The 27796-nt window shown below is 33.0% G+C and overlaps 1 protein-coding gene across 10 annotated transcripts in view; it reads right to left on the reverse strand.

Annotated features, from left to right (window-relative positions):
• The window catches only part of GKAP1 (G kinase anchoring protein 1), a 70453-nt gene that overhangs the window by 26855 nt on the left and 15802 nt on the right, over nucleotides 1-27796 (reverse strand). For 6 of the 10 annotated variants that reach the window (XM_081067083.1, XM_081067084.1, XM_081067077.1 and 3 more), the window contains 3 exons: nucleotides 19201-19278; nucleotides 16284-16416; nucleotides 13973-13995 (listed from right to left, as the gene is read on the reverse strand). In XM_081067083.1, coding sequence (XP_080923209.1) covers nucleotides 13973-13995; nucleotides 16284-16416; nucleotides 19201-19278 — 234 coding nt within the window. The remainder of the gene's footprint in view (nucleotides 1-13972; nucleotides 13996-16283; nucleotides 16417-19200; nucleotides 19279-27796) is intronic. The other 4 variants (XM_081067085.1, XM_081067086.1, XM_081067081.1 and 1 more) reach the window with 1 other exon arrangement.

Below are 27796 nucleotides of genomic sequence, written 5' to 3' on the forward strand. Positions count from 1 at the left end.
TGGTACCTGAGTGGTCAGCACATACTGCAGCTAAGCCCAGTGACAGAGATGAAACACAGAGGTATGGCAGCTGTGGTCTAGCAGCCGCCACTGCCAAGCAGAAAACAAAACTAGCTGCAGGCCCCAGAAGATGCTGTAACAGTGCGAGTTTGGCTACAGAGCACACTATCTGCAGCCCTGAGAACTGGTGAGGCAGGTATATTCCTACCTGAGCAACAGATGTACACTGCGGCTAATCCCACTGACGGGTAAAGATACAGAGGTGAGGCAGCTGGGCTCTGGCAGTCGCCATTACTGGGAGTAGAACAAAGCCTTAAACACAGGAGTTAGCCTCTCCCTGCCCAGTCTGCCTCCACCCATGGCAGCTGATCCTAGTGGGGGCACCAAATACACCTCTAGCAGCATCTGGTTGGAGGGAGAAGCACTGGGATTTCACAGGCTCAGAGCCCCATTGCCCATAATCCCCCAGGAGGGTGGTGCCTAGAGACAGGTGACCTACTCACTGAGAAGACATCCACTTCCCTAGGAAATACAAGGCATTTTACACCACGCTGCAGAGATCTTACAAAAAGCTAGAGTAAACAAGAGAAAATAAACTTGAACTTTGGCGCCACCTACTGAAAAACAGAAGAAAGATCACTTCTTACAAACCTGCTAAATAGAGGTATCACACTTAAAATAAAATGCAGATTTCATTCCCAAAAATGCCTAGGCAGAGAAATAATCCATCAAATACTGCAAAACACCAAGGTAACAAGGAAACTCAGAAAATGAAAAATCTCCAGAAAATAAACTTAAAGACATGGAAAGACATAACTTAAAAGACAGAGAATTCAAAATTGCAGTTCTGGAAAAACTCAATGATACAAGAAAACTCAGACAGTGTAATGAACTCAGAAATAAAATCAATGAACAAAAGAAGTACTTTACCAGAGAGACTAAAACTTTAAGGAAGAACCAAATAGAAATTCTGGAGCTAAAGAACTCAAAAAAAGAGATACAGAATGAACTAGTGAGCTCAGGAAACAGAGCTGACCAGTTGGAGGAAAGACTTAATGATATTGAAAACAGAAATCTGGAAATGATGCAGATGAAAGAAAAGAGACTTGGGATAAAGGAAAGGGAAGGAAGGAAGGAAGGAAGAAAGGAAAAAAGGAAAGAAGGAAGAAAGAAAGAACTCTACGAGAACAATCTGACTCCATTAGAAAGAGCAATATAAGAAAAATCGGTATACCAGAAGGAGAAGAGAGGGAGAAAGGAACAGAGAGCCTATTCAAACAAATAGTTGACGAGAGCTTCCCAAACTTATGGCACGGGCTGGATCCTTGAATCCAAAAAGCAAACAGAACACCTAATTATCTCAATCCAAGAGGCATTCTCCAAGGCACATTATATTAAAACTGTCAAAAATTAATGACAAAAAAAGAATTCTCAAGGCAGCCAGGGAAAAGAAGTTGGAAAGCTATAAAGGAAATCCCTTAGATTACCATTGAATTTTTCAGCAGAAACCCTACAAGCTAGGGGAGTAAAATCAAATATTCAAACTATTAAAACAGAAATTATCAGCCAAGCATACTATACTAGCAAAGTTATCCCTTAGATTTGAAGGAGAAATAAAGACTTTTTTCAGACACACAGGAGCTAAGGGAATTTACCATAAGACTTGCATTGTAGGACATTACTGAAGGGGGTTATTTTACTGAAACAAAAAGATGAAAGGATACAAAACTATGAGTAAGATGACTGACAGACAGACAGAAGCAAGCAACTGCAACCCTTACTGAAAATAGGGTATTATTATACACTTACCTATAACAAAGGTTAAATGAGGTAAAAACATTTTTTAAAAAGAGAAGAAGACAACAGCTACTGAAATCTGTAAATGAACTCACAGCACAGAGATAATTTGTGACAACAAAAACATAAAATGGGAGGGGAATAAAGTTTTGAATTTGCAAAAAAGAATGGAGATAAGATGCATTCTAAAGAAAAAGTACTACTGTATATATGAAACTTTCTTTTGCATAAACATGATGGCAACCACACCAAATCTAAAAGTGAGATACATATACAGAGAACAGAGAAAAAAAATCACAAAATACCTCCAAACTAAAATAACAGACAGAAACACAGGGGAAAGAAATAATGGAGACACAGAGCTACCAGAAAACAGAAAATGGCTACAAGAAATCCCCATACATCAACAATCACCCTAAACATAAATGGAATGAACTCATCAATAAAAAGGCACAGAGTAGCAGATTGGACCGAAAAACAAAACCCAACCATATGCTGCCTCCAAAAGACACATCTCAGCCACAAGAACAAATATAGACTCAAAGTGGAAGAATGGAAAATGATACTCCAAGCAAATGGTATTCAGAGAAAAGTGGGTGTATCCATATTTGTATCAGACGAAACAGACTTCAGGATAAAAAAGGTAACAAGAGACAAAGATGGACATTTCATAATGATAAAGGAGACAATACAACAAGAAGATATAACAGTCATCAATATATATGGCCCCAATCGGGGAGCACCAAAATATACAAAGCAACTACTAACAGAACTAAAGGGAGAAACTGACCAAAACACAATTATAGTAGGGAACCTAAATACACCCTTGACAGCTGTGGATAGATCATCTAAACAGAACACCAATAAGGAAATATTGGCTTTAAATGACACATTAGACCAAATGGACATAATCGACATTTACAGAGCCTTTCATCCCAGACACCAGATTATACGTTCTTCTCTAATAGTGCACATGGAACATTCTCAAGGATAGACCATATGTTGGGACACACAACTAGCCTCAACAAATTTAAGACTGAAATCATACCAAGCATATTCTCTGATCACAATGCTTTGAAATTGTACATCAATTGCAAAAAGAAAGCAAGAAAAAGAAGAAATATGTGGAGATTAAACAACATGCTACTAAAAAATGGTCAAAAAGAAATAAAAGGAGAGATCAAAAGATAACATAGACAAATGAGAATGACAGTACGACATATCAAAATGTTTGGAGTACAGCAGAAGTGGTACTAAGGGGGGAAGCTTATATCATTATAGGCCTTTCTCAAGAAACAAGAAAAATCCCAAGTAAAGTACCTAACATAACATCTTGGAGAACTAGAAAAAAATGAACAAATGAAGCCCAAAGTCAGCAGAAGAAATGTAATAAAAACCAGAGGAGAATTAAATGAAGCAGAGAACAAAAAGACAACAGAAAAAATTAATGCAAAGAGCTAGCTCTTTGAAAAGATTAATAAAATCGACAAACCTCTGGCTAGATTCAGTAAGGAAAAAAAGAAAAGATTCAAACAAAATCAGAAATGAAAGAGAAGTTATGACCGACACCACAGAACTACAGAGGACTATACAAGAACACTATGAAAGACTATATGCCACCAAATTCAGTAACGTAGAAGAAATGGACAAGTTCTTAGAATTATATAACCATCCTAGACTGAATCACGAAGAACTGAAAAATCTAAATAGAATAATCAACAGTAAGAAAATTGAAACAATAATCCAAAACCTCCCATATAGCAAAAATCCAGAACCAGACAGCTTCACCAGTGAATTCTACCAAACATTCATACGAAAGATTTAATACCTGTCCTTCTCAAACTCTCCCCCAAAATTAAAGGCAATACTTCCTAACTCATTTTATGAGGCCAACAACAATACCTTGATATCCAAACCTGGTAAGGATAAAACAAAATAAGAAAACTAGATCAATATCTCTGACGAATTCAGATGCAAAAATACTCAACAAAACACTAGCAAATCAAACACAGCAATAAATTAACACTTCGCCCAAGAAGACATACAAACAGCCAACAGATATATGAAAAAAATGCTCACCTTCACAAGCTATTTGGGAGATAAAAATCAAAACCACAGTGAGATACCACTCAGTAACAAGTGTTGGAGTGGCTGTGGAGAAAAAGGAACCCTCATACTGTTGTGAATGTAAATTGATACAGCTGCTATGGAAAACAGTATGGAGGGTCCTCAAAAAATTAAGAATAGAATTACCGTATGACCCAGCAATCCGTCTCCTGGGTATCTACCCAAAAACTCTGAAGACATTTATCTGTAAAGCTATATGTACTCCGATGTTCACTGATGCATTATGTACAGCGGCCACAACATGGAAACAACCACAGTGTCCTTCGAGAGATGATTAGATAAAGAAGACGAGGTATAAAAACACAATGGAATACTGCTCTGCTGTTACGAAAATATGAAATACTGCCATTCACAACAATATAGATGGATCTTGAGATTATTATGCTAAGTGAAATAAGTCAGACAGAAAAAGTTGAGAAAAAATGATTTCACTCATATGTGGAATATAAAACTGAAAGCAACAAAGGAACAAGACAAACTCAGACACAGACAACAGTTTCGTGGTTACTAGAGGGTAAGCGGTGAGGGGGGATGGTAGAAGAGGGCAAAGGGGGTCAAATACATGGTGATGTAAGGAGAACTAACTCTGGGTGGTGAACACACAATGTGATACATAGATGATATACTATAGAAATGTACATTTGAAACCTATGTAATTTTACTAACCATTGTCACCCCAATAAATTTAATTTAAAAAAATGGGCAAGGACTTGAAAACATTTCTCCAAAGAAGATACACAAACAGCCAATTAGCACACGAAAAGATGTTCAACATCACTAATCATTAGGGAAATGCAATCAAAACTATAATGAGATACCATCTCATACCCATTAGGATAGGTACTGTCAAAAAATACCACAAACAAACAACAACAGAAAACAAGTGCTGGCAAGGATGTGGAGAAACTGAAACCCTGCACACTGTTGGTGGAACTGTAAAATGGTACAGTCACTGTGTAAAAGTATGGAGATTTCTCAAAAATTAAAAATAGAATTACCATACAACTCAGAAATTCCATATGGTTATATTCCCAAAAGAACTGCAAGGAGGGTCTCAAAGAAATATGTGTACACCTACGTTCACAGCAGTATTATTCACAAGAACTATAACATGTAAGCAACCCAAGTATCCATTGACAAATGGATAAGCAAAATGTGGTCTACATACACACAAGGAAATATTATTCAGCCTTAAAAAGGAAGGAAACTCTGCAATATGCTATAACATGGATGAAACTTTGAGGACACTATGCTAAGTGAAATAAGTCACTCGCAAAAAGGCAAATACTGCATGATTCTACTTATATGAGGTACTTAGGGTAGTCAATGTGAGAGACAAAAAGTAGAAAGGTGGTTGTCAGGGGCTGGGGGGAGGAGTAGATTGGGAACTATTTTTTAATAGGTATAGATTTTCAGTTTTACAAGATGAAAGAGTTATGGGGCTGAATGGTGAGAGCTGCACAACCATGTGAATGTACTTAATACTACTGAACTATACACTTAAAAATGGCTAAGACGGTAAATTTTATGTTATATGTATTTCACCATGATAAAAAAGGAAAAATGGATCGTAGAGTTTTAAAAACTAAAACAGAGTTTCTAGAATAAATCATTGTGGCCTTGGGTTAGGAAGAAAGTTATTAAATGAGAAACAAAAGCACGATCCATAAAAGAAAAAAATGGATAAACGATTTCATCAAAATTAAAAACTCTGTGTTTCACAAGACACCATTAAGAAATAAAAAGACAAGTAACAGCCCAGGAGAGAATATTTGCAAATCATGTATTTGATGGAGTACCTGTATCTACAATGTATCTACAAAACAATAATAAGACAACATGCTTAAAAAATGGGTAGAAGATATGAATAGACATTTCACCAAAATAGATGTAAAAATGGCTGAGTACATGAAAAGATGTTCTCAATTACTAGCCATTAGGGAAATGCAAATAAAAAACAATAAAATACACTACATATCCACTAGTATGGCTATAATCATAACGAGAAAATGTTAAGTGTTGACAAGGACGTCAAATTGAATCCTCATCTGCTGGTGGGAATGGTAAGTGGTACAACCACTTTGGAAAACAACTTGACAGACTCTTAAAAAGTTAAACATAAATTACCCTACAACCCAGCAATTTCACTTCTGAGTATCCACCTAAGAGAAATGAAAAAATATCCACACAAAGGATGTATCAGATGTTCATAGCAAATGTCCATTAACTAGTGAATAAATAACATTTATATAATGGAATGCTATTCAGCAATAAAGTCAGATGAACTACTGGCACATGCTGTAACATGGATAAAGTTCAAAAATATTACTCTAAGTGAAAGAAGTCAGATACAAAAGAATACATATTGCATGAGTCCACTCAGATTATCAGAAAAGGCAAACTATAAAGATACAAAGTAGACTAGTGATTGCCAGGGGCTGGGAGTAGAAACTAACTACAACTGGATATAGGGAACTTTTGGGGAAGACAGAAATGTTCTAAATCTAGACGATGGTTATGGTTGCACAGTTCTTTAAATTTACTAAATTACTGAAATATATACTTAATGATAGGTAAATTTTATAGTATATAAATTATAACTCAATAAAGCTGTTTTTTTAAAGGATTTCCATGATCCCACTATTTTACTTAAAAACTAGAATATTACCTATACCTTGTACTCTCCAAAGATTTAACTGTTAACACAAATTTAGTGTTTATCATTTCCATCTTTTATCGTTTTATAGCTATATCATTAAATAATATATTTTCATTTTGCTTGTGTTACTTTTCATTATGAAAAATGTCACCCATATACTCTACACATAGACTTGACATCTAGATTTAACAATTGTTAAGGTTTTCCTTAACAGTTTATCCCACCCTTTTGTTTAGATATTTTATAGTATAGACAACATGACACTTCATCTCAAAATTCTTTCACATGCAGCTATAAAATAAATTTTCAAATTTAACCATAGTATCACACCTAACAAAAATATCACACCTGAGTATCATCTTATACCTAGTTCATATTTAAGTTTCTTCAGTTGTATCAAAATGTCTTTTGTTGATAATCTAACTAGGATCCAAACATTACACTGGTCATCTCTTAAATCTCCTTTAATCCAGAACATCCCTTCCCCACGCTCCACCCTTTTCTTCTCCATAATACTTTCTTGCTGAAGAGAATACGCCAGTTGTCCTACAAAATATCCATCTTCTACATTAACCTGATTGCTTCCTTTAGGTATCATTTAACTTGTACTTCTAATTCCTGTATTTTCTGTAAAATGGGAATCAGTTCTTGATTTACATACAGTTTAAACATTTTTAGGAAGACTATTTAGTTTTGCTTGATTTAAAGTTTTATAAAACTGGTATCACTCTGAGGTAGTCTTCTGAGATTTGTTTTTCACTCAACATTCTCTTTTGGATTCATCCACATAGTGGATGAATATGCTTAGAGCTATAAATTCATTTTCACTACTGTATTAACCATTGTGTGATTATACTAAAATGTATCCATTCTACTGAAGATTAACATTTAAATATTTTCAAGTTTTCTTGCGGGGGAGGGTTAGGCTATTCCGCATTCATAAAAACATTCTTGTACATGGCTCTCAGAACACATGTCCAAGTTTCTCTAGTGCATGTATACCTACAAGTGTACTGCTAAAATTATATAAGGGGTCAGCAAAACATGGCCCAGAATAAGACTTCCCTTTTTTATAAATAAAGCTTTACTGGAACACAGCCATGCTTTTATACGATAGCTGCTGTTATACTACAGCGGCAGAGTTCAGTTAGTTGTGACAGAGATCGGATGTGACCCCAAAGCCTAAAATATTTGCTACCTGGCCCTTTACACCAAAGTTTACTTACTCCTGGGTTAAAATGTATATTCAGCTTTATAAGAACACCAGACTAATGCAAAATATTTGTACTAATTTACATCCCCACCAATGTAAACTGTTCCATAACTCCACTGATGTACAACTTCTGGATATTTTCAAACGTCCTAATTTTGGCCTACGTGGTGGTCAGAAGAAAGGGGCACTTCTCCGATAATAACAAAGTTGGACTTTTTTGGTATTCATATTTCCCTGTTTTGTAAAATGTCTGATATCTCTATTTTTTATTTATTTATTTTTTGCTATCCTATGAGACAATAAGAAAACAAGACAACCGTCTCTTTTTTAACCATCTGATACGAGTTCTTTGTGTCTGAATACTAATCCTCTACCAGTTCTGCTTTGAAAATACCTTCTCAATTCGTCCCTTGTCTTTTTTCATTCTTTTGGTATTTTTGTAGAAAATAAGTTATTCATTTTGAATAACATCTAATTTTTCAACCTTTCTTTTATAGTGCTTTTCCTACCCCTCAGTCAGAAATATATTCTATATTTTCTAGTTCTAAGGGTTATACAATTTGTCTTTCAACATGTAAGTATTTAATCTGTGGAGTAGCCTTTAATGCCAGACGAAAGGTAGAGATCCAATTTGATTTTTTCCTAATATGACTAACAAATGTCCTTTGCTTTTCCATATATAAGACATTACTCTTCAGTAATTCTTATGCTTAAACGTACATTTAGATAACAATTTCATTCTTGGATTTTTACCTAAGAGAAATTAAACATTTGTTCATAAAAGGACTTGTACACAAATATTTATAACAGCATTATTCACAATAACCAAAAGTGGAAATAATCCAAATGTCCAACAGATGAATATGTAAATAAAATTAAATACAATGGAACACTATTAGCAACAAAAAGAAATGAAGTATTGATAGATGCTACAACATGGCTATATTTAAAAAACATCATGCTAAGTATAAGAAGTCACAATATATCATATATTGTATGATTCCGTGTACAAAAAGTTCAGAATAGGCAAATGTATAGAGACAGAATATAGATTAGTGGTTGCCTAGGCCAGGGGTGAGGCGCAGGGCAGAAGGGGTATGAGGAGTGACTGATAATGGGCATGAGGTTTCTTTTGGGGATGACGAGAATATTCTAAAATTAGATTATGGTAATGACTGCACAACTCTGTAAATATACTAAAATCCACTCTGTTGCATATTTAAAATGGGTAACTTTTATAGTATGCAAATTAAACCTCAATAAAGTTGTTTTCTCAAATGTTATAGCAGCCTTATTCATAATGGTCAAAAGTAGAAACCAAATGTATATAAAAAGAATAATAAACAAACACATTGTGATATAGCCACACCAAGGAATACAATTTAGCAATGAAATGGGAAAAACTACTAATACACAACATGGATGAACCTTCAAACATTTTGATGACGGAAAGAACCAGACCAAAGAATAACATACTGCAGGCTTTATTTTAAACAAAGACTCAAAACTAATCTATGATGACAGAAATCACAACAGTGGCTTCCTATGGTGGGGGGTAGGGGAGGGCATGAGGAAACGACTGAGACGGGGTACAAGGGAACCTTCCAGTGTGATGGAAATGTTCTTTACCTTGATAGGGATATAGGTCACATAAGTACATGCATGTGTCAAACCTCATCAAACTGCACACTTAAGACTTGTGCATTCTATTGTGTATAAATTATACTCCAATTAAAGAAAAAAACTACTTCCCACTGAGCACCTATTTCCTAACATATCATTTATACAGTAAAATGACAAATATGAATGCTTTGATCAAGAATTCCTTTCATATTTCTAAGGGTTCCAAGTCACCTCCTAGAAGAATAGCCTCCCAGCTTTAGTTTCAAGATACCTTGCTATACAGTGACATGCAAACCTCAGAATGCTCCGTCTATATGTGCTATTTCTCTTTTACCACACTTGGATGCTTTGAACTTATTCCAAGAGGAAATCTAAATAATGGTGTTCTTTAAATGAGCGATTATACTGAAGATGACATGATATGTGGAGTAAGCCTATTTTCTCCTCTTTCCTAGGGTAGACCTTAATGGATTCAACTCTTGAACATCACTTAAATCAATTATTTAAGCCCTTACTATGCAATTAGTACTACACTACCCATGGGCTATTCTCATAGAACTCACAATCTACTGAGAAGAACAAAAACTAACAAATATAATAACAAACACAATTATTAAGCATTCTTTTTTATATGTCAGGATGGCAAATACCTGTAAAGCATGCAGCCACTGCTTCCTCTTTTATAAATGGTAAACAATTAATTGATACTGACAATTTTTCTTGCTAAGTAAGTATGCAGTCTCAGAATTCTTAATGCAGAGCTCCACGAAGGCCCAAACAATGTGCTTGAACTGGCAAAGGAAGTAAAATCTATGTACCTCTGTTACATGCTATAAAAATATACAGAAGAAGCAGACCAAAAAAGGCTAGAGAAGGTTTTAGCGAGAAGGTTTTAGCGAGAAGGTAGAACATTCATTCATTCATTAAGCAACATTCATTTACATTACCTACTATGTGACAGGAATTAGAACTACTGGGGAAACTAAATCAACAAGATATGGTCCCATACTTCCAAGAACTCAAATTCCAGTGAAAAAGCAAAACAATGATAAAACAGGTGTTGAAAGCTATGAAGTATACACAGAATATTCTGGGCATCTAAATAGATCATAATCAGGGAAAGTTTCCAGGAAAAAGTGACTCTTTGACCAAGTTCTGAAGCAGTTAGCCAAATAAAAAAAGACGGAAGGGGACTGATATCACCAAGATAGCAACACAGGCCATTCCTAACTTCGCTGCCCCTCAAGACAAGACACCATCTGAGACTTGGAAGAGAAAGGAAGAGTCCTAAAGCTATATAAACTACTCAATCCCTATTCTTCCATGGTTTGGATATAGGAACCAAATAAATGTCTCTTTTTTGCTTATGCTGGATTGAGTTGGGCTTCTGTTACTTACAACCAAAGAGAGCTAACAAATACAATAAATATTAGTAAGAAAGGGCATGGGAACAAAAGTGAGTTCAACATGTTCTGAGGAGTATGGTAATAGGTTGAATTGCTTAGGTAAAACCAGATTTTAGGTGAGATTATTTTTTTTAGGTGAGATTTTTAAAAGCTAGGTAGAATTTTTTGCTTTGAAGATGTAATGGTCTATTATTGCTATTCTGTGTTTTGGCAGCATTAACTATAGGGTCCATTTCTTTTAGTAGATAATATTTATTTCAATCACACGCTGATCATCTATTGTAATTTCAGAAATCAACAAATTCCATCTTACTTTTCAGCTAATATGACTAGGACCTGAAATGAATAATTTATCCAAGTTCATATATCTAAGATAGACATGTTGGAAGCATAGTACAATAAAAAGGAAATAGGTTATGGAGCCAGATAGGACTGAGTTTGTTCTCCACCTCCCTCTCTCACGCAGTGCTTTTTATTTGTAATATAATTTTTTAATTGGTAGTACCTAGACATGACAGAAAATTTAAGTTTATATTGTGAAAAGTGAGCCTTTCTCCTTTCCTTCTTCCGGTAAACCCTCCTTCCCCACCCTTTGTCAAAGAGTTACAACTTCTTGGGTACTCTTTTAGAGATAGTCTATTCAAGCATATTCAAGACTTGACCTTTTAGACTTCAAGATACATGATGATCACTAAAATTTTTAAAGCTATTGAATGGTACTAGAAGGACTGCAGTTGAAGAGGACAGATAAAAGTGGGACTAAAGAAAAAAGAGTAGCTATGAGATACTCTACCCAGCAGAACTAACATTTAAAAAGGCAACATATTAAAATTAAAAACAAACAGAACAACTTTAAGGATCAAATAATGTTCCTTATAAGGCATGATTGAGGTTTTAAGAGGTATGTACAAGCACCTACTCATTCTACTTTATTCTTCATTCTACTTGCCTAAAATTATTTTGGGATGTTCTCTAGTGAAGGGTAGGGGACTGGTCCCAGCCAACATATCTTGGACACTTCATGAAGAAAAATAGTTTCCATCCTCTATTCCAGTAAGTGTCATTTTATTCTAATTGTTTCAGGGTCAGAGAGATTACAAAGAATTGGGATTGGAAAGAAAGCACTGAGATTAATAACCCGTAATCATGAATTACATGATGAAAGGAGAAAGAGAAAAGGGGAATGATGAAATTAAGAGATAACTGAGATAAGTTTAGCTAGCAGTTAGAGGAATATGCAGGCAATTCAAGTATTTATTCCTCGTCACCCAGCAATAAAGTAAAAAATATTTCCCTTTTGAATTTTATCAGTAAATACCTGATTTAAGAGGGGATGGGTGGGATGTATAATGTTCTCTCAACAGAGGTTGGAAATTTTAGAGTACCCATGGAAAAAAACAATCTCTTGGCATAAGTAACATATTAAAGATGGGAAGAATTAACTCAATTACTGAGCATATAACATAACAAAGACTAGTACATTTTTAGGAGTAGAAAACATCTATTTTAGAGTTGAAATTTCTTATCAGACTTCTTTTTGAAACTCTGAAAAAATGTTTATCTAAATTCCTAGAGCAATGGCATAATCATTACAACATTTAAATATTCAGGTCCCAGAAAGTGAGGAATACCGCTAATGAAAATGAAATGTAACTTTGATACGCTTTTAGGAAGTGTCAAGGATAATGAGAATTTCATTTTCTTTTGATCAATTTCTTAAAATAGTTCTTTGGAAAATAAATTATACTTACATTACATTTACAAATGCAGAAAATATCTTAATCATTAGGATTATTCAAAGTGAATTTTATTATATATCAAGTTATTTAATAATAGAAAACAATCAGAACACAGTTCTAACACTATAATGAAAGACAAAGTATACGCTATATAACATATGATTACCTATGCACGTTTAAACACAACTCAGATTGAATATGCATATTACATAGATGAGATCGTGGATATGTCTGCTTTTTTTTTTCTTCTTTCAAATCAGGCAAAAAGCATGGAACAACATATAAAAATTATTTTTCCCCTCCACTAACAGTTGGGGGCAATTTCTTAGGAATAGGGTGTACCATTTGTATCTACTTTTTCATTCACATAAAGCTAACTTCCAACTAATTCAATGGATTTTAAAAAACTGGAATCAATCCAAAAGTATGTTTTCCACTTTCAAACATAAAATTAATAATCAGTCTGTATTTGTAGTTATTTACATTTTAATGTAAGAAATGGTGGCAGTGGTTTGTAAATAAAGAATTTCTAGCATCTGTTGTAACAACAAATCAATTCTGTATTTGCACGAATAGTTAAGGACTATATTATCAATATAATCACAGAGTTAGTTAGATATTGTTTTCGTATAGATGAATTTCATTTCCCTGACTTGTCAGTAAATGCCTCAAACAACAAAAATGGTCAAAAACCACATATGTATTCTAAAGTGAAACCAAGGGCCATCTGACCATTTTTCAAAAGATCAAATGTTTTTTTTACTGGAATTACTGACAAGAATTACATACATAATAATTAAGAAACTTTCAAATTATCACCTAAAGAAGTAAAAACTCTAAAATTTATTAGTGCTGTTTTCTATATTAAAATATATATTATAGTAGTCTCATTTCCAAATTCTAAAAGGTTTGTAGAGCCTTTATGGAGGATAACACTAGGAAGTTATATGTAGCTGCACTACCCTCTAATGGTGAACAGTAAGAAAAATATGCGATCAGGTTCATTTTATCCATGGGTATAAACATAATCACACCTTACCTTACAATTTCTATGATTCCAAAATATCTTGAGACATGGTTTCAGGGTGTTTTTAATAAAAATTAAAACACAAACTATTTCCCTAAAATTTTAACTTACATGTTAAAGGTAACCTCTTGGTTCCATACACATACAAATTAGGATGCTAAAGCCAAATGATACTATATTTCATGTAAATAATCGTATCTTATTCTACCATAATGTATTTTATATCCTTATAATTGCCAGATATATGACTGAGTTCACCCATGAGACACCTATGTGTTGTCCTTTAAATGGCTATGTCTCAAAAAAGACTTACTGCTAAACATTAAAGTACTATTGTTAAAATCAAATGTTTTCTAGAACGAAGGTAGTTACAACACTTACCTCTGTCTTTTTACTAATGTGATCTGTAAATAAAAAAAAAATGGTGACACTTCATTGGAGGAAATTAACAAAATATTTTAATACGTAAAAAATAAACAAAGTAATTGAAAAGAATTTCAAAATTATAATAAGAGCTTCAGAAGTCATTTGGGGTTTGTCTAGGAGTCATCAGATTTATTTTTTGGGGGATAAGATGTTAAAATTCAGTATACAACTATTAATTTATTCAGCTTTGGGGCTACGTCTTGTATCCCAGTAAATGCCACCCATACCAAAGTGTATCATTAAAATTTAAATATTTGAATTGCCTATCATTTAAGTTTTTAGTTTCATATAATTTGGGGGAGGGTGTACAAGTTTTTGGGGGAGGATCTTGAGGATGTACAAATATGTCTAAAAATCAAATCAGAGGGAACTGTGACTGCAAAAACTATACTAATTATGCCTTTGTGAAATTAAAATAAAAAGAATAATAATTCGTGTCCTTTAAAATTAGCTAGTTTTTTTATTTTAAACATATACATCATAGTGATTTGATAATGCTTTGAAAAAAATTAAAAATTGATGTATATTTATAGAATGAACATAAAAAAGAAGGCATAACAAATATATCTAGATTAAACAAATCATTGCTTTAGTAACAACACAGCATTTGTGGAAAGGGAATACGAATGAAGAAAAGAAATAAGGGAATCCACACAGATATAAGGCTGAAACTAAAGTACAAATAGGGAGCAAGTGTTCTTATTTAAATTGGAAATGATCAGGATATCTAATATTTAATAATGCTTCTTGTGGACAGCAGAAATTTTCCATTTTCAAGGACTAATAATTTAATTGAATAGCTCTCTTATGAAGGAGAATCTAAAAGCTAGACCAGTTCTCTAACGCAGCCATTGATCAGAATAGAGTCCGTAAATATAGTAAATGTCAAAATCACAAGATCAAACTACCAAATCCCGGTAGCTTACACGGTCATTCTTCTAGCATGTTCTCCTTAGCATACAGTATATGCCAGGAAGGATCACAACTGTGCTAATTATGTCTTGTAATAGTTGTATAATTTCACTTTAACAGTATCAAATCGGACGTTTTTCTCAACCCATCTAATAAACTTACATAATACTTAATAAATCAAACATATAGAAAATAAATTAAGGAGTTTTTAAAAAGCATTCCTTTCGTGTTTCTTAGTTTTTAACGAAATATTTCTTATATAAAATCTTCCTTACTAAAATTGGAAATTTTAAAATACAGCTGTTGTTTTAACCCCAAAACAACTTAATCAGAAAAAAGATTGTAAGAAAAACTTTCCTGATCATTAACGGAAAGCAGTATAATCCTTGAATTTTATTCCTAATTTCACAGATAGGCTTGTTTCTGAAAACAGGAAAGTAGGGTTTTGGGTTTGGGGTTTTTTTTGTCAGATTATTGCTATGGTATTACTAATCCTCACAGAACAAATGCCCAATGTATTAAGGCTAAATTCATATGAATCGAACAGTCTCCCCTGTCAATGAACAAATAGCTGTTCATTTGGTCAACAACCATACTGACAGGTCTAAGCACAACGCTGTTAGAAAATATTTTCTGTGACTATGCTGTCTAATATGGAAGCTACTAACTAGTCACATGTGGCTACTGAGTACTTGAAATGTGGCTAATGCAACTAAGGATTTTTTTCATTTTAGTTCATTTGAATTAATTTTTATTTAAGTTGCCACACATGAATAGTAGCTACCATATAACACAATACAGAACCAGGGTTTTCATCATTATCACAAATAATGTACTTTGTGGTCTGCTTCGAAAGTTTGGTGGATGGTATTATATAATTTCCTTCTATTTTGTCTATTTGATTAAAAAACACAAATGATATTATAAAGAGTTTTCTGGTAATAAATATCATCCTAAAAATTTGTATTTTAACTTTCTAAGATGTAGTTCCAGATAACTTAGGTTTACCAACAATAAACGAAACCTGAAGATAATACTATTCCTCGCCTAGTTTAAGCCAAATCACTTTATGTATAAGGACAATAATATGTTGCATGACTTAAAAGCTACAAATGTCAATTTTTATTTTCAGTGAGTTTTAGAAAAGGGACAAATTCAGAAATACAAAAATGATAAATTGCAGTTTAATGGGGTTTTAATGATTGATTTTAAATTACTTTAACCTCTAAATTGTTTATTTCTGCACAGGTTTACATACTAAGTAGCACATTAACAAAGCATTTTTCACTTATTTTCAAAATTAGAAAGTATATAAAGACTGAGAATAGCTCCTCTAGCCTAACCGATTTCATACCTGTATTACCTTCAGATTGAAAATCTTTTAGTGATACTGTGAGAGGTTTGTCTTTTCCCTGATGATTCTTTCTTTTATCTTTTTTATTCATCACCTTTGACTGAGCTGAAGCATTTTCAACATTTTCATACTCCTAAAAAGAATTACCAACAATCATTAAGCTTAGTTTACACTAGTAAAATCAACTCAGCAACAGGCAATACGTTTATTAAAGCTTTCTTTTCAAAGATAAAAGTCAAATGAAAAATAGTAACTTAGGGTAGCCAAACTGTATAAAAAGATACCTGTTTATTTATATACTCAATCTCTTGCTTCTTAAACGTTAAAATAAAAACAAAAAGCTATACCTTGGTCTAGTTGCCACTTCTGGGACCAAACTTAAAACAATAATGTACAGTCAATTTACTTTCTCACCTCCCCTGACCCAGCCCCAAAATCTGGCTTTTGTTGCTCTCTGACACTAAAATTAAGGTCAACCTCCTTTTAAATGCCAAATCCGAAAGACATTTTTTCAAGTATATCTTGTTTTTTTTCAATACCCTTGACTACACTTGAGTAGCCTTTACTGGTTTTCTTTTCCCAACTCGGTTCTTAAAAATGTAGCAGCTCTTCACCATTATTCCATTCTAAACTATTCTTATGCGTTATACCCATTGTTCTTCAAACTCAAGTTTAAAGTTCTACCTATCCAATGATGGTTTCTATATGTACAGACAATTCAACTGAATATTCAATAAACATCTCTAATTCTCCAGTAAGGATTGATTCTGTTTAATGCCGCCACCATCTACACAATTGTCTAGGCCAGAAATCTCAGTCATCCTTGCCTACTTTTCCTACATACTTTATATCCAAATTAGTCACTAGATCTTGTTGAGTTTATCTCCTAAAGCTCTCTTAAAACTATTCTCTTCTCTTTGTACATTCTGTCATTTTCCCTATCTTCTTTTACTTGACACTGCAACACCCTCTAATTTTAGTCCCTCAATCAATCTTCTACACTGCTACAGCATGAGTTTCTAAAATGAAAACCTGAAATCAGTCTGAAAGTTTAAAATATTCAATAGTTCTCCGCCAACAGATGTATAACCCAATTTCCTTAGCCTGGTACACAAGGTTCTTTATATCCTATTCTTCTGGCAGTACCTCCAGCAACTGTATCTCCCTAAATTATAGTTTTTCAAATATGCTATACTCTTACACATGTAAATATCTTGTATACTTGCCATTCCTCCCAAGAATGACAACTTCCCTCTTACCTACCCCCTGTGCACTTCTAATACATCTAGTAAGATCCTCTTTTAAGAATCCCTAACCCTAACCTATCCGCCTCAAAGGTACAGAAAATCTTTCTGAATTCCCACTGCAGTGGGAACATACATCTCTCAATACTATATACTATAATTATATGTATGTCTCCCTACAGGGGCTGGGACCATGTCTTTATCTTTGTATTGTGTGTCTAGCATATTTTGGCTAGTCAAAAAATTATTTGGTGAATGAGTGATAGAACAGAAATAGAAAATGCGACCCCAACCTTTAGTTATTATAAAAATCCTTAAGCTAAATTAATTATAGTTTTTTTAATTGAAATAATTGTCTTAAAACTCAATGACTATATCATTATAATCACAATAAACTAGCCATTGCATATAAAAGGAGTTCCTCCACTCTCTGAGAGTCATTATTGTCTGATAAAACCAAAGCTTTTAGGTACTAGGTCTATGACTGTGCCAAGAAAGCTGGCTGGAAGCATGATATTGTATCAACACTATCTACTCTACTTCTCCTCTAAAGATAATTAAAATCTCCTCTAATGATTTTAGCTTTAGAATCTAGACACATATCTAACAACAAATCATTATTATTAACAATATTCAGTTTGACAAATTTTATCTTCAAATTGAGCAAGACTTTTCCAGTGTAACCTGAAAGTCCAGCAAATGATTAAGTCATAGTAAAGCCAGCTGTACCAATTTTTGTAATTATCAGCTTTGTGTCTAAACAGAAGTTAACAACAGGATTACAGCTATTCCTGATTTTTCAAGATTACAGGAATAGAAACGGAAAATGAAACTAACGCATATAGTGTACAAAGTCCACTTTACTGGCTACTTTTATCCTCTTCCCCTGAGCTATGAATTAACAGCAAAATAATCTATTGTGAATTTTTATTTCTCTCTTTCCTTTATCTTGAATGAAAGAGCTGGTGTACAATAATCTAAGGGCCCCCAAGTATAAACAGAGGCCATTTATGATCAACCACTGAGTAATCACAAGTTGAATAAATTTTATGGACCAAAAAAAATTCCCAATATATGTAAAGGACTAAAATGTTAAATAATAGGAATATAAATGCTCAACTTAAATATAAAAAGTGGAAACCAAAACTACTTTTTACTTAAATGTTTCTACAGTTACAAGCTATAGAATGCATTTCAGCCCACAGCCCAATATCACATCTTAGTGACAAATGCTGAGTTCACAAGTCCAAATTATCAGAAATGTCCTTTCATTTTTCTTGTAGTGTATCTATAGCAGAGGGTCTTTTAATGGGTATCTCTGTGCTCACAGTTACTTACATTTTCCCAATCTACTTGTTTTCTATATTCACCTAAACTTAGTTAAAATAAATCATGTACTGTTAATTAAATTTCCTCTCTTCCCTTCATGTTGCGGGTAAGAAACTTTTTAACTAAACATTCCAAATCATCAGACAAAGCTTAGTAAACATTTCTGTTATTTCTCAAAATCTGAGAAGGAATTTTATTATTAAAACTTTGTGATAGTATTTTTTATAATAAAGAATTTTTAAGACAAACTTTAAAGGAGAACTTTTATACAAAATTCAGGAAGGTTGATCCTAACTTTTGACCAGTTAAACCTAATACGGCTCAATCAATAAATGTATAAATACCTTTTTGTGTTCTTCATATTCTAATTTACTTAGCAACAATGCCTTCTCAAGATCCGCTTCAAACATTTCAGATGTCAGCTAAAAAAAAAAAAAGTTTCACAATAAACATATGACAGCATTATACCACACTAGCAAAATAACCATGACAAATATAGGAAAAGAAAACAAATACATTAAAAAACAATCTGGGTTCCCCAAAGTTATCTATCCATGCCTGTAAGGAACCCTGTATTTTATAGAAGATACCAAAGCAAAAACTTCCAATTTGAGATTTCTATTTCCCCATTCATTGTCAATAATTTGCTGTATATCACATAATCCTTTTATTTTAATAAAAAATATCTTACAAAGAAATTGACACTGTACTGGCAATCTCATCTTATCTTCTTATAATCTAGCTTCTACCACCTTCCAATCAAATAACTCTCCAAGAATTAATTTTCCTAATTGCCAAACAGAATTGCTACAGTAGTTGGATGGGACTTGGAATGATCCAGCACTGAGGATAAGGAATAGCTGAAGCTGAATACAGGACAATTGTAATATGACAAGAGTAAACAGCCTGGATTTGTGTGCATGTATCTGTCAACCTATGTGTACTGGATAACGAAAGCATAAATTTAGTAGACATCTCTTGCTTTTGCCTGTCCAGAATCCCTTCTTTTATTCCTTTGAATAACTATATTTCATTCTAATGTCCTATTATTCCATCAGTACAGCCAAGCACATACTCCCCTATACCACCCACCACATCCACACAGACATCCAAGCTACCACTATCAACAAATTAGAAAATGTTAACAATTATTTCCTTTGAAAGCATCTCATCTAATTCTATACCATGACAACAAAAAGAGGGCAAAAAGATTAACTTTATCAGAGAAATCTAATTCAGAGAAAAATAAGATGAGAATTAAGGGTACATAGCACAAGAAAATCTGGTTAAATCCAGAGTAAATTGTACATACTTTTTCTATGAAATAACCGAAAAGAACTGAATAATTCACTTAATCCAAGCTAGTAATAATCAGGAAAAAGTAAAAATTCACCCTTTAAATAATTTATTACATAAAAGGATACTCAAAAAACAATAGTTATACAATAAAAAGAATCAGATTCACGTTAGTGTTACACAAAAAATAAAATTGACATCAATTTCTCCACCTAAACTCAAAGCAAACTGAGTAAAAATTATTTCACTATAATTAAAGCATAGTAGTCATTCCAACATAGAAAAAGTAACAAAACTAAGTTTACTCTAAACAAACACGATTCAATTTAACACTAAAATTTTTAATCAATATTAATGACACTTTGTATTTATGGAAAGAGCATTTATTTCCAATATGTCAGAAATTTTCTGACTGGTATTTCAAAAATAAGTTAATGGGCAGGAGAATAGTAAGGAAGTTGGGAGACTTGCAAAATGTCATTATTCTTTTCCATATTAATTCAAAGATATTAGGGTAACTGATTCTAATAGCATAATAAGAACTGAATGAAATGGAACTTTTAAAGTAAAAAACATGGCTCTCTTCAGCATTTGATTCTAAATGTAGCAGTTTAGAGCTTGAATTACCATTTAATTATAAACACAAATTAGTAAACAAGAAAATACAAGTAGGCAAAAATTATTTAAATTTCAACTTAAATCTTTGAAAACTAGAAGAAATCTTCCAAAAATGTCAATGTATGATCAATCAACCAATAAGGACTTACAGAGAACCTTTTTGTGCTTTGCCTGTAGGGCTTTAAAGCAGCAGCATAAATTTGGCTTTTGCGTTTAAAAAATTTCTACTCCAGTTGGGGACAGAAGACTAATACATATGAAGTACAGAAAATGGAGTACTGCATTAAAAGTGCTACAAAGTTGAGGGGAAAATGTTAAACAAGTAGAAAAGAAACTAATTTAAGTTGGTCCTTAAAGGACAGATATACATAATTTGAGTAGACAGAAAAAGGAATAGAGAATTTCAAGAGGAAAGAGCCATGTGAACAAAGGTATATTAACAATGGATATACTATCAGGTATCAAGGAAAGAGATGCCTGATACAAGGTGAATTCTATACTAGAAATGTAGGAAAAATACAGGCTTTGGGAGATCACGTAAGTGGGTAATTTAAATTCCTATTCCACCCATCTAGCTGTGATCTTGGGCAAGTTATGTAACTTGTGAATCTGTTTCTTCATATATAAAAAGGAAGTAGAAATATCAACCTTGTAGGGTAGTTTTAAAGATTTAAAGCTATAATATATGTAAAGTATCTAGCACAGCACCTGCGTGGCACAAGAGTTTCACACAGATTAGAATCCCCCTCCTATGTGTTGGAGACTAATAGGAAACAATATTGTTCAGGTAGGGCAGAATTAGGTTCCAGATCCTCCCTAAAAATTAGGGATTCAGGGCAGAAGAAAAAGGAATGCTGATAAAAGTAATTTAAAGAAATAAACTGGATATTAGAAGAATGAGAATTTAGAATCAATATGTCTGGCTAAACTAGTGTAATCTCAGTCTATAGGAACCTGGGCCAGAACATAGTAGTGCAGAAAATATGAAGGCTGTATCTTAGAAAAGAATGACCAAGTTTTTGGAACTGACTAAATATGAAGTGTGAAACAATGAATCCAAGGTAAGATTTGTGACTCCGTTAACAGGGGGAATGGTAGCACAAGACTAAATCATAAGGAAAGGGAATGAAAACATGATTCCAGATTCTTTAAACACATCTTACAGAATTAATCATAAGACTATTGCAAATACAGGTATCAATCTAATTAATCATAGCATATATAGGTAGAACTGGGGAGGGGGAAAAAAGGGCTGGGCCTGAAAGACAGGCAGGCACCAGGTAAGAAAATGCAAATATAATCATGATTTTTAGTAAGTGTCTTATGTTTAAGTTTGTAAATTGAGAATTCCTAATCATTTGCTTTGTATTTATGGGAGGAGGAGGAGGATGAGAAGAGGAGGAGGAGAAAGAGGAGGAAAAGGAAGAAAAAGAGGAAACAGTAGGCACTAAAGTGCCTACAGGATTGAAGAAGATACTTTACATGTGCCCAATATGAAGTACTTCAGATTCCCCCCTTCTTCTTGGCTTCCTTCATTGCCTCCTACTCCCCATCTAATGTTTTCTACTGAAACAAACCTATAGCTCAAGGGTTTATGATCAGATAGAGTATTAAGAACCAATGAAAAATACGAAGGACAGTAAATATTTTGGAACTAGATTTTTAAAAATCTGTCAGCCTAAGTTCCATAATAATTTTAACCCGTTTTAAATCCAAGCAAAACCATTTCTACATGAAGCATTACTCTTCATTTCTCAGAGGCATCATGGGAACAAGGTTATTGTAAACCAACATGGAACACCATTCTGAAAACATCTAACATTTGAAGCCAACTGTTTAGCCACAATACTAGTAGTGCCTTGTGGTACTAACTCAGTGATTTTCAAAGTGTGGACCACATATCTTTCACTAATTTGGAAAGCAGAATTACCTTCCCAGAAATCTTCTAACAGTCTTATTGAGCATTATGATTTTAAAGGCTGTCAGTGTTCTATAAAAATTGTATCTATATGTTCACACTAATGATCAGGTTCAGTTCATCTCAGCTAATGAATCTTCATGTCTTTGGAGTACTGTTTACATTTATTAAATCTGCATTTTTGTTGTGTGTTTTATTATATCTCCAAGCAATAAACATGGTTCAATGATTCACTGAAAGACTACAGTATGCAGTAATGAAAATCGAATTATAAACAATGCAACTTATAAAGACAACATAAATTTAAAAATAAACGGGACTAATACACTGAATATAGAATATAAAGCTGTATATGTCATAAGAGCAATGTCATGTAAGCAACTAAAAGGAAAATTATGAATAGAAAATTAAGACAGTGAATATCTGAAATTTTGATTTATTGAGTTGTCAACCTATTTCTAGCGGACCAGTGGCCTGAAGACATAGTTTTTTGTTTCACTTTCAAAGCATAATGACCTGTTATGAGTCTTTCCAGAACAAGTACCAAGTAGTGATGCTTTCCAGAACAAAAGTGATGAATTTTGTTGCTAAAGAAAGAGTCAAAAAACACAGAAGATTTATTTGAATTTGCACTCCTTTTAGGTAGACCAAGTTCAAGTCCAACTATTGCAAAAGGTCTTCTTATACCAAGGGACTAGATATTAATGACAAATATCATGCTCACAAACAAAACAGAACAAGCTATTGATAAAATGCTTTCATCAAAAGTCCTGGAAAACATAATGTGAAAGAACAATTATTACTGTGCACATGCTTACAGATATTTTACTTCACAGCTGGACAAAATCAGTGATGTGTGGAGTTTGAATCAATGCAATAAGAAGAAGAAATACACAATAAAATTTGATCATTGAAAATCCACGAGAAAAGATTTTTCTATTAAGTAAATTATTTTTGAGCCATGATATAGACTTAAAAATAAGGAACACTGGAACCATTAAAATCAATGTATCATAAATAAAAGAGGTTATATCTGAATAACATCTACACAGAGATTTATTCCCATGCAACAGGTGTTAGTGAATAATATGTATCTTGATCTTGATTCAATATTAAAAGAAACAATAAAAATTATTAATACAATCAAATCAAAGCCATGGCCTATTTATCTTTTTTAAAATATTTACCTTTACTGAGATATAATTAAAACATTTCTTATGTCACATATCACATAAAATTCACCCATTTCAAGTATGAAACATGTACCTCCTTTTGATGTATACATCTCTGCAAAGAAATAGGGAATGTAAAACTATCTTTCCATACTAAAGCATGCTGGGATAGAAACAAGTTTATAAAATGAAAAATTAAGATAAAAACATTTCTTTAAGTCATAAATAATCCAGTTAAGATCATCTCTACAATTTCCAACAGCTTTGGTAGCATACGTCAGCAAAACATACAATATTGTGAATAGCCTGAACCTATCTTTTCAGGGGCAATATATCATAATTTGTAATGTTAAGGAAAATATTAGAATTAAGATCAAAATGTGGTTCAGTTTGTCCCAATTGGTTTTTGTCTTTTAATGGGTAATTGCAATTATTTATATTTATTTATAAAACAGACTGTCTATTATCCTTTTTATATCCATTTTAAGCCTTATTTCAAAGGCTTCCTTGCAATTTCCTATGCTTTATAATTTTTGCTATATGGGCCATATTTTTTTTTTATTCAAGTGATTTAAAACTCATAGAATGAAAACTCTTGCATACAAGCAGTTTTCTTTAAATTTAAAAAGCACACTTGGAACTAATTATATTTTTTGTTATCAATACAAAAAATATTTAAACACCTATTGTCTCCTCTGACCTATGCCTTCCTATTTTTAAATTCATAAACAGGGATTTCATTTTAGACAAATTCTTCAACTGAACTATGTTCTCTTTATTTTTATCTATGTATCTATCTATCTATCTATCTATCTATCTATCTATCTATCTAATCTATCTAATCTTTCTATCTAATCTATCTATCTATCCATCATCTATCTATCTATTTTTGGTGTAAACCAAGACTTTAATTGCTCCGTTAGTAAGGACTCCAGTCTCTGAAATGACTGCATCCCATCAGAGGTTCTGCCCATATATGTATAAACAGACAACCTAGTCTCCCAATCTCAGTGACCTATTTTTCATGACTGTGATTGTCCCTTTGAGTCAACTTGGGACTAGAAATAAATCTGTATGGTTCTGTTATTTCCTGATTACTGAAACCAAAGCGAGCTCTAAAATTTCCAGGAGACTGTGTGCCATTTTTCCTCAGCACAGGTATTTATAGATTTTTAGCAGTTTTATGAGAAAAATATTTTATGAACTCCTGTTTCTTAAAAAAAAAAAATTAAGTATAGTTGATATACAATATTATATTAGTTGTATTAATTTCAGGATACAGCTATGTTCTCTTTAATAACCATGTTTATAGTTAATTCTATATTGAACTAGCTTCAATGCTCACCACTGGTGCTTCCCCAATGCTGTGCTCTTTATTTCAATTTGCCTTTTAATTGGCAGGAGCACACCTCTGAAAAATTTGCAGAAAGGATAATGGTGGTATGCTTTCTCAGCATTAGCATGTCTGAGAATGTATTTCTTTAGTAGTCACACAAATTACATTTTGGCCAGATATAATTCTTGGTCTTAACATTTCAATTCTGGCACTTAAACCACCCAGCTTGTTTTTCATCCTTAATATTAAGGCAACCTGTTTTCTCTCATGCATATATTTATACCAATATTTCCTTGTTTCTCATGCTTAAAGTAACTTTTTAAAAGATTTTAAAAGTCTTTAAAAAAAACGCTTCAGTTCTTTCAAGCTCAGATTCAAGTCTTTAGCTTAAGGAAAATTCTTATCAACATTATCTTTAATGATTCCCTCTGTCTACTTAGGTCAGAAACACTGATTATGCCTCTGTTGGATTTCAGTTCTGTGTTCCAACCTATCATGTCAATTTTATTGGCAAAATTTATCTCAAATTTTCCTTTACACAAATGACTCAATTGTCTTGTGTGTGTATATATATATATATATATATATATATATATATATATATATATACTGTTCTTTAGTCCCTCTAATGAAGTTTCTAATTCTATTATAATTTTACTTCCCCAATTTTGAACTTCACCCATTTCTTTTCAATTTCTGTCTCTTAGCCACTTTTTTCATCTCAATCTCAGTCTATTATTTCACCTTGTTACATTAAGATTACTATCCCCTTGACTTTTATAAAATGTTCTAGACCCTTAGTTTTTATTAAAGAAAAAAATAGGTGCTATCTAAAATCAACTTCTGTTCCATGCAACAAATCTTTTTCAAAGTGTGCTTTCACTTTGGACACTAAGTACAAAGTTCTTTTCCTTTTACATGATAGAAACTTTTCTTCAGTTCACATAAGATCAACTAAGATCTAGTGTTTGTTCATAAAGTAGGTGGAGTGGATGGTTCTTTTACTATGTGGTTGATGTTTAATGCCAGCTCTCAGATTTTATGCTAGGGCTCAGCTGATGTAAATTTACATTATCGCTTTGGTGATTTAGGAGTAGTAAATTTTTAGCATAATTCATCTCTTGTGTTTGAACTACACAGCCACGTAACAGGCAAAATATCTATCAGTATATCCAGCCTTTTGTCTGACTTAGCCTACATTACCTCATATTTCTCGTAGTGATGTTTCCCAATTGTGTCAGAAAGAACGTCCACCATAATTGTTTGCTCACTGCCTGGTCCCTATTTAAAATCTATTACTCCACACAGTAAAATAGATTCCAGGTGGTATACTGTCCATCTGTTCTTATATAGGGTCAGCGTCAAGTTGACTATTTCTTTTCCATAATTACCAAATCATTTTGACAGCAAGCAGTGGGGGCAGGAAGAAGGGCAATCAATATCTATGTCTGAGTTCCCATGTTACATGGAATTTATTTTAGTGCAAATTTGAGTAGTTTTTCCTCATTAATTTTCCGGTGGGCCATTGTCTTCCAATTGTCTTCTCATTCTCTCTGGTGAAGACACTGGTAAATTCTATTAAGTAGAGCATTACATTTATATTTGTAAACCAGAAAAATTCTGTGAAAGAGGAAAAAAAGAGTCAAATAAAATCCCTAGAATAATACAAAATTATTTATCCAGTATACCAGTGCCTGGAAACACCTTTTGAACAGCATTTTTGGTCAGCTCTAGAGTAATAACTTTTGTAATGATGAACCCGAAGCACTACAAAATCCTTTAAAAATGCTATAATTCATATTGTTTATGTTAAGAGCATAGTTTAATCTAACTCTTTTTAAACTAGTAACCCAAGATGGTTACCAAATGGGAGGGGAGTCAGAGGGCTGAGTGAAAAAGATGAAAGCATTAAGAAGTACAAATTGGTAGTTACAAAATAGATACGAGGATCTAAAGTACAGAACATAGAATATAGTCAATAATACTGTAATAACTATGTACGGTACCAGGTGGGTACTAGACTAGTCAGTGGGATCACTCTGTAAATTATATAAATGTTTAACCACTACACTGTACACCTGAAACTAATATAAAATAATATCGAATGTCAACTGTAATTGAAAAATAGAAAAATAAAAAACAAAAAGACAAAACTGGTAACACAAGCATGGTAGCTATAGCCACTCTATATTAAGCCAAACACCTACTAGAAGCAATACCTGTTCCCAATAAATCAAATGACAGTTTAACAGATAAACAAGTAACTGTTCATTTCCCATACATACAGCACTTCTACTAGAGTACATTCCAGGTTTAGTATGATATTTTCTTGGACACTAAACACAAAAAAAGAAATTGGCTTTAGTAAGTTATTTATTTGATTTGGTTATTAATGACATTTAACAGAGGCAAAGAAAAACAAAATATGATGTAAATAGGTAAAGAAATAAAACAAATGCATAAACCATTTTACATTAAGGTTGAAAAGGAAAAGTTTCCCCTCAAAGTCTTTCCCTTTTAAGCAAAACTGTCACTGGGCACCACAAGTGTAATTTTTTTTACTGGAAATAATTTAATCCTGTTGTTCTACGTTCCCTACC

Source organism: Rhinolophus hipposideros (genome assembly GCF_964194185.1).
Source record: "Rhinolophus hipposideros genome assembly, chromosome: 11".
Lineage (NCBI taxonomy): Eukaryota > Metazoa > Chordata > Mammalia > Chiroptera > Rhinolophidae > Rhinolophus > Rhinolophus hipposideros.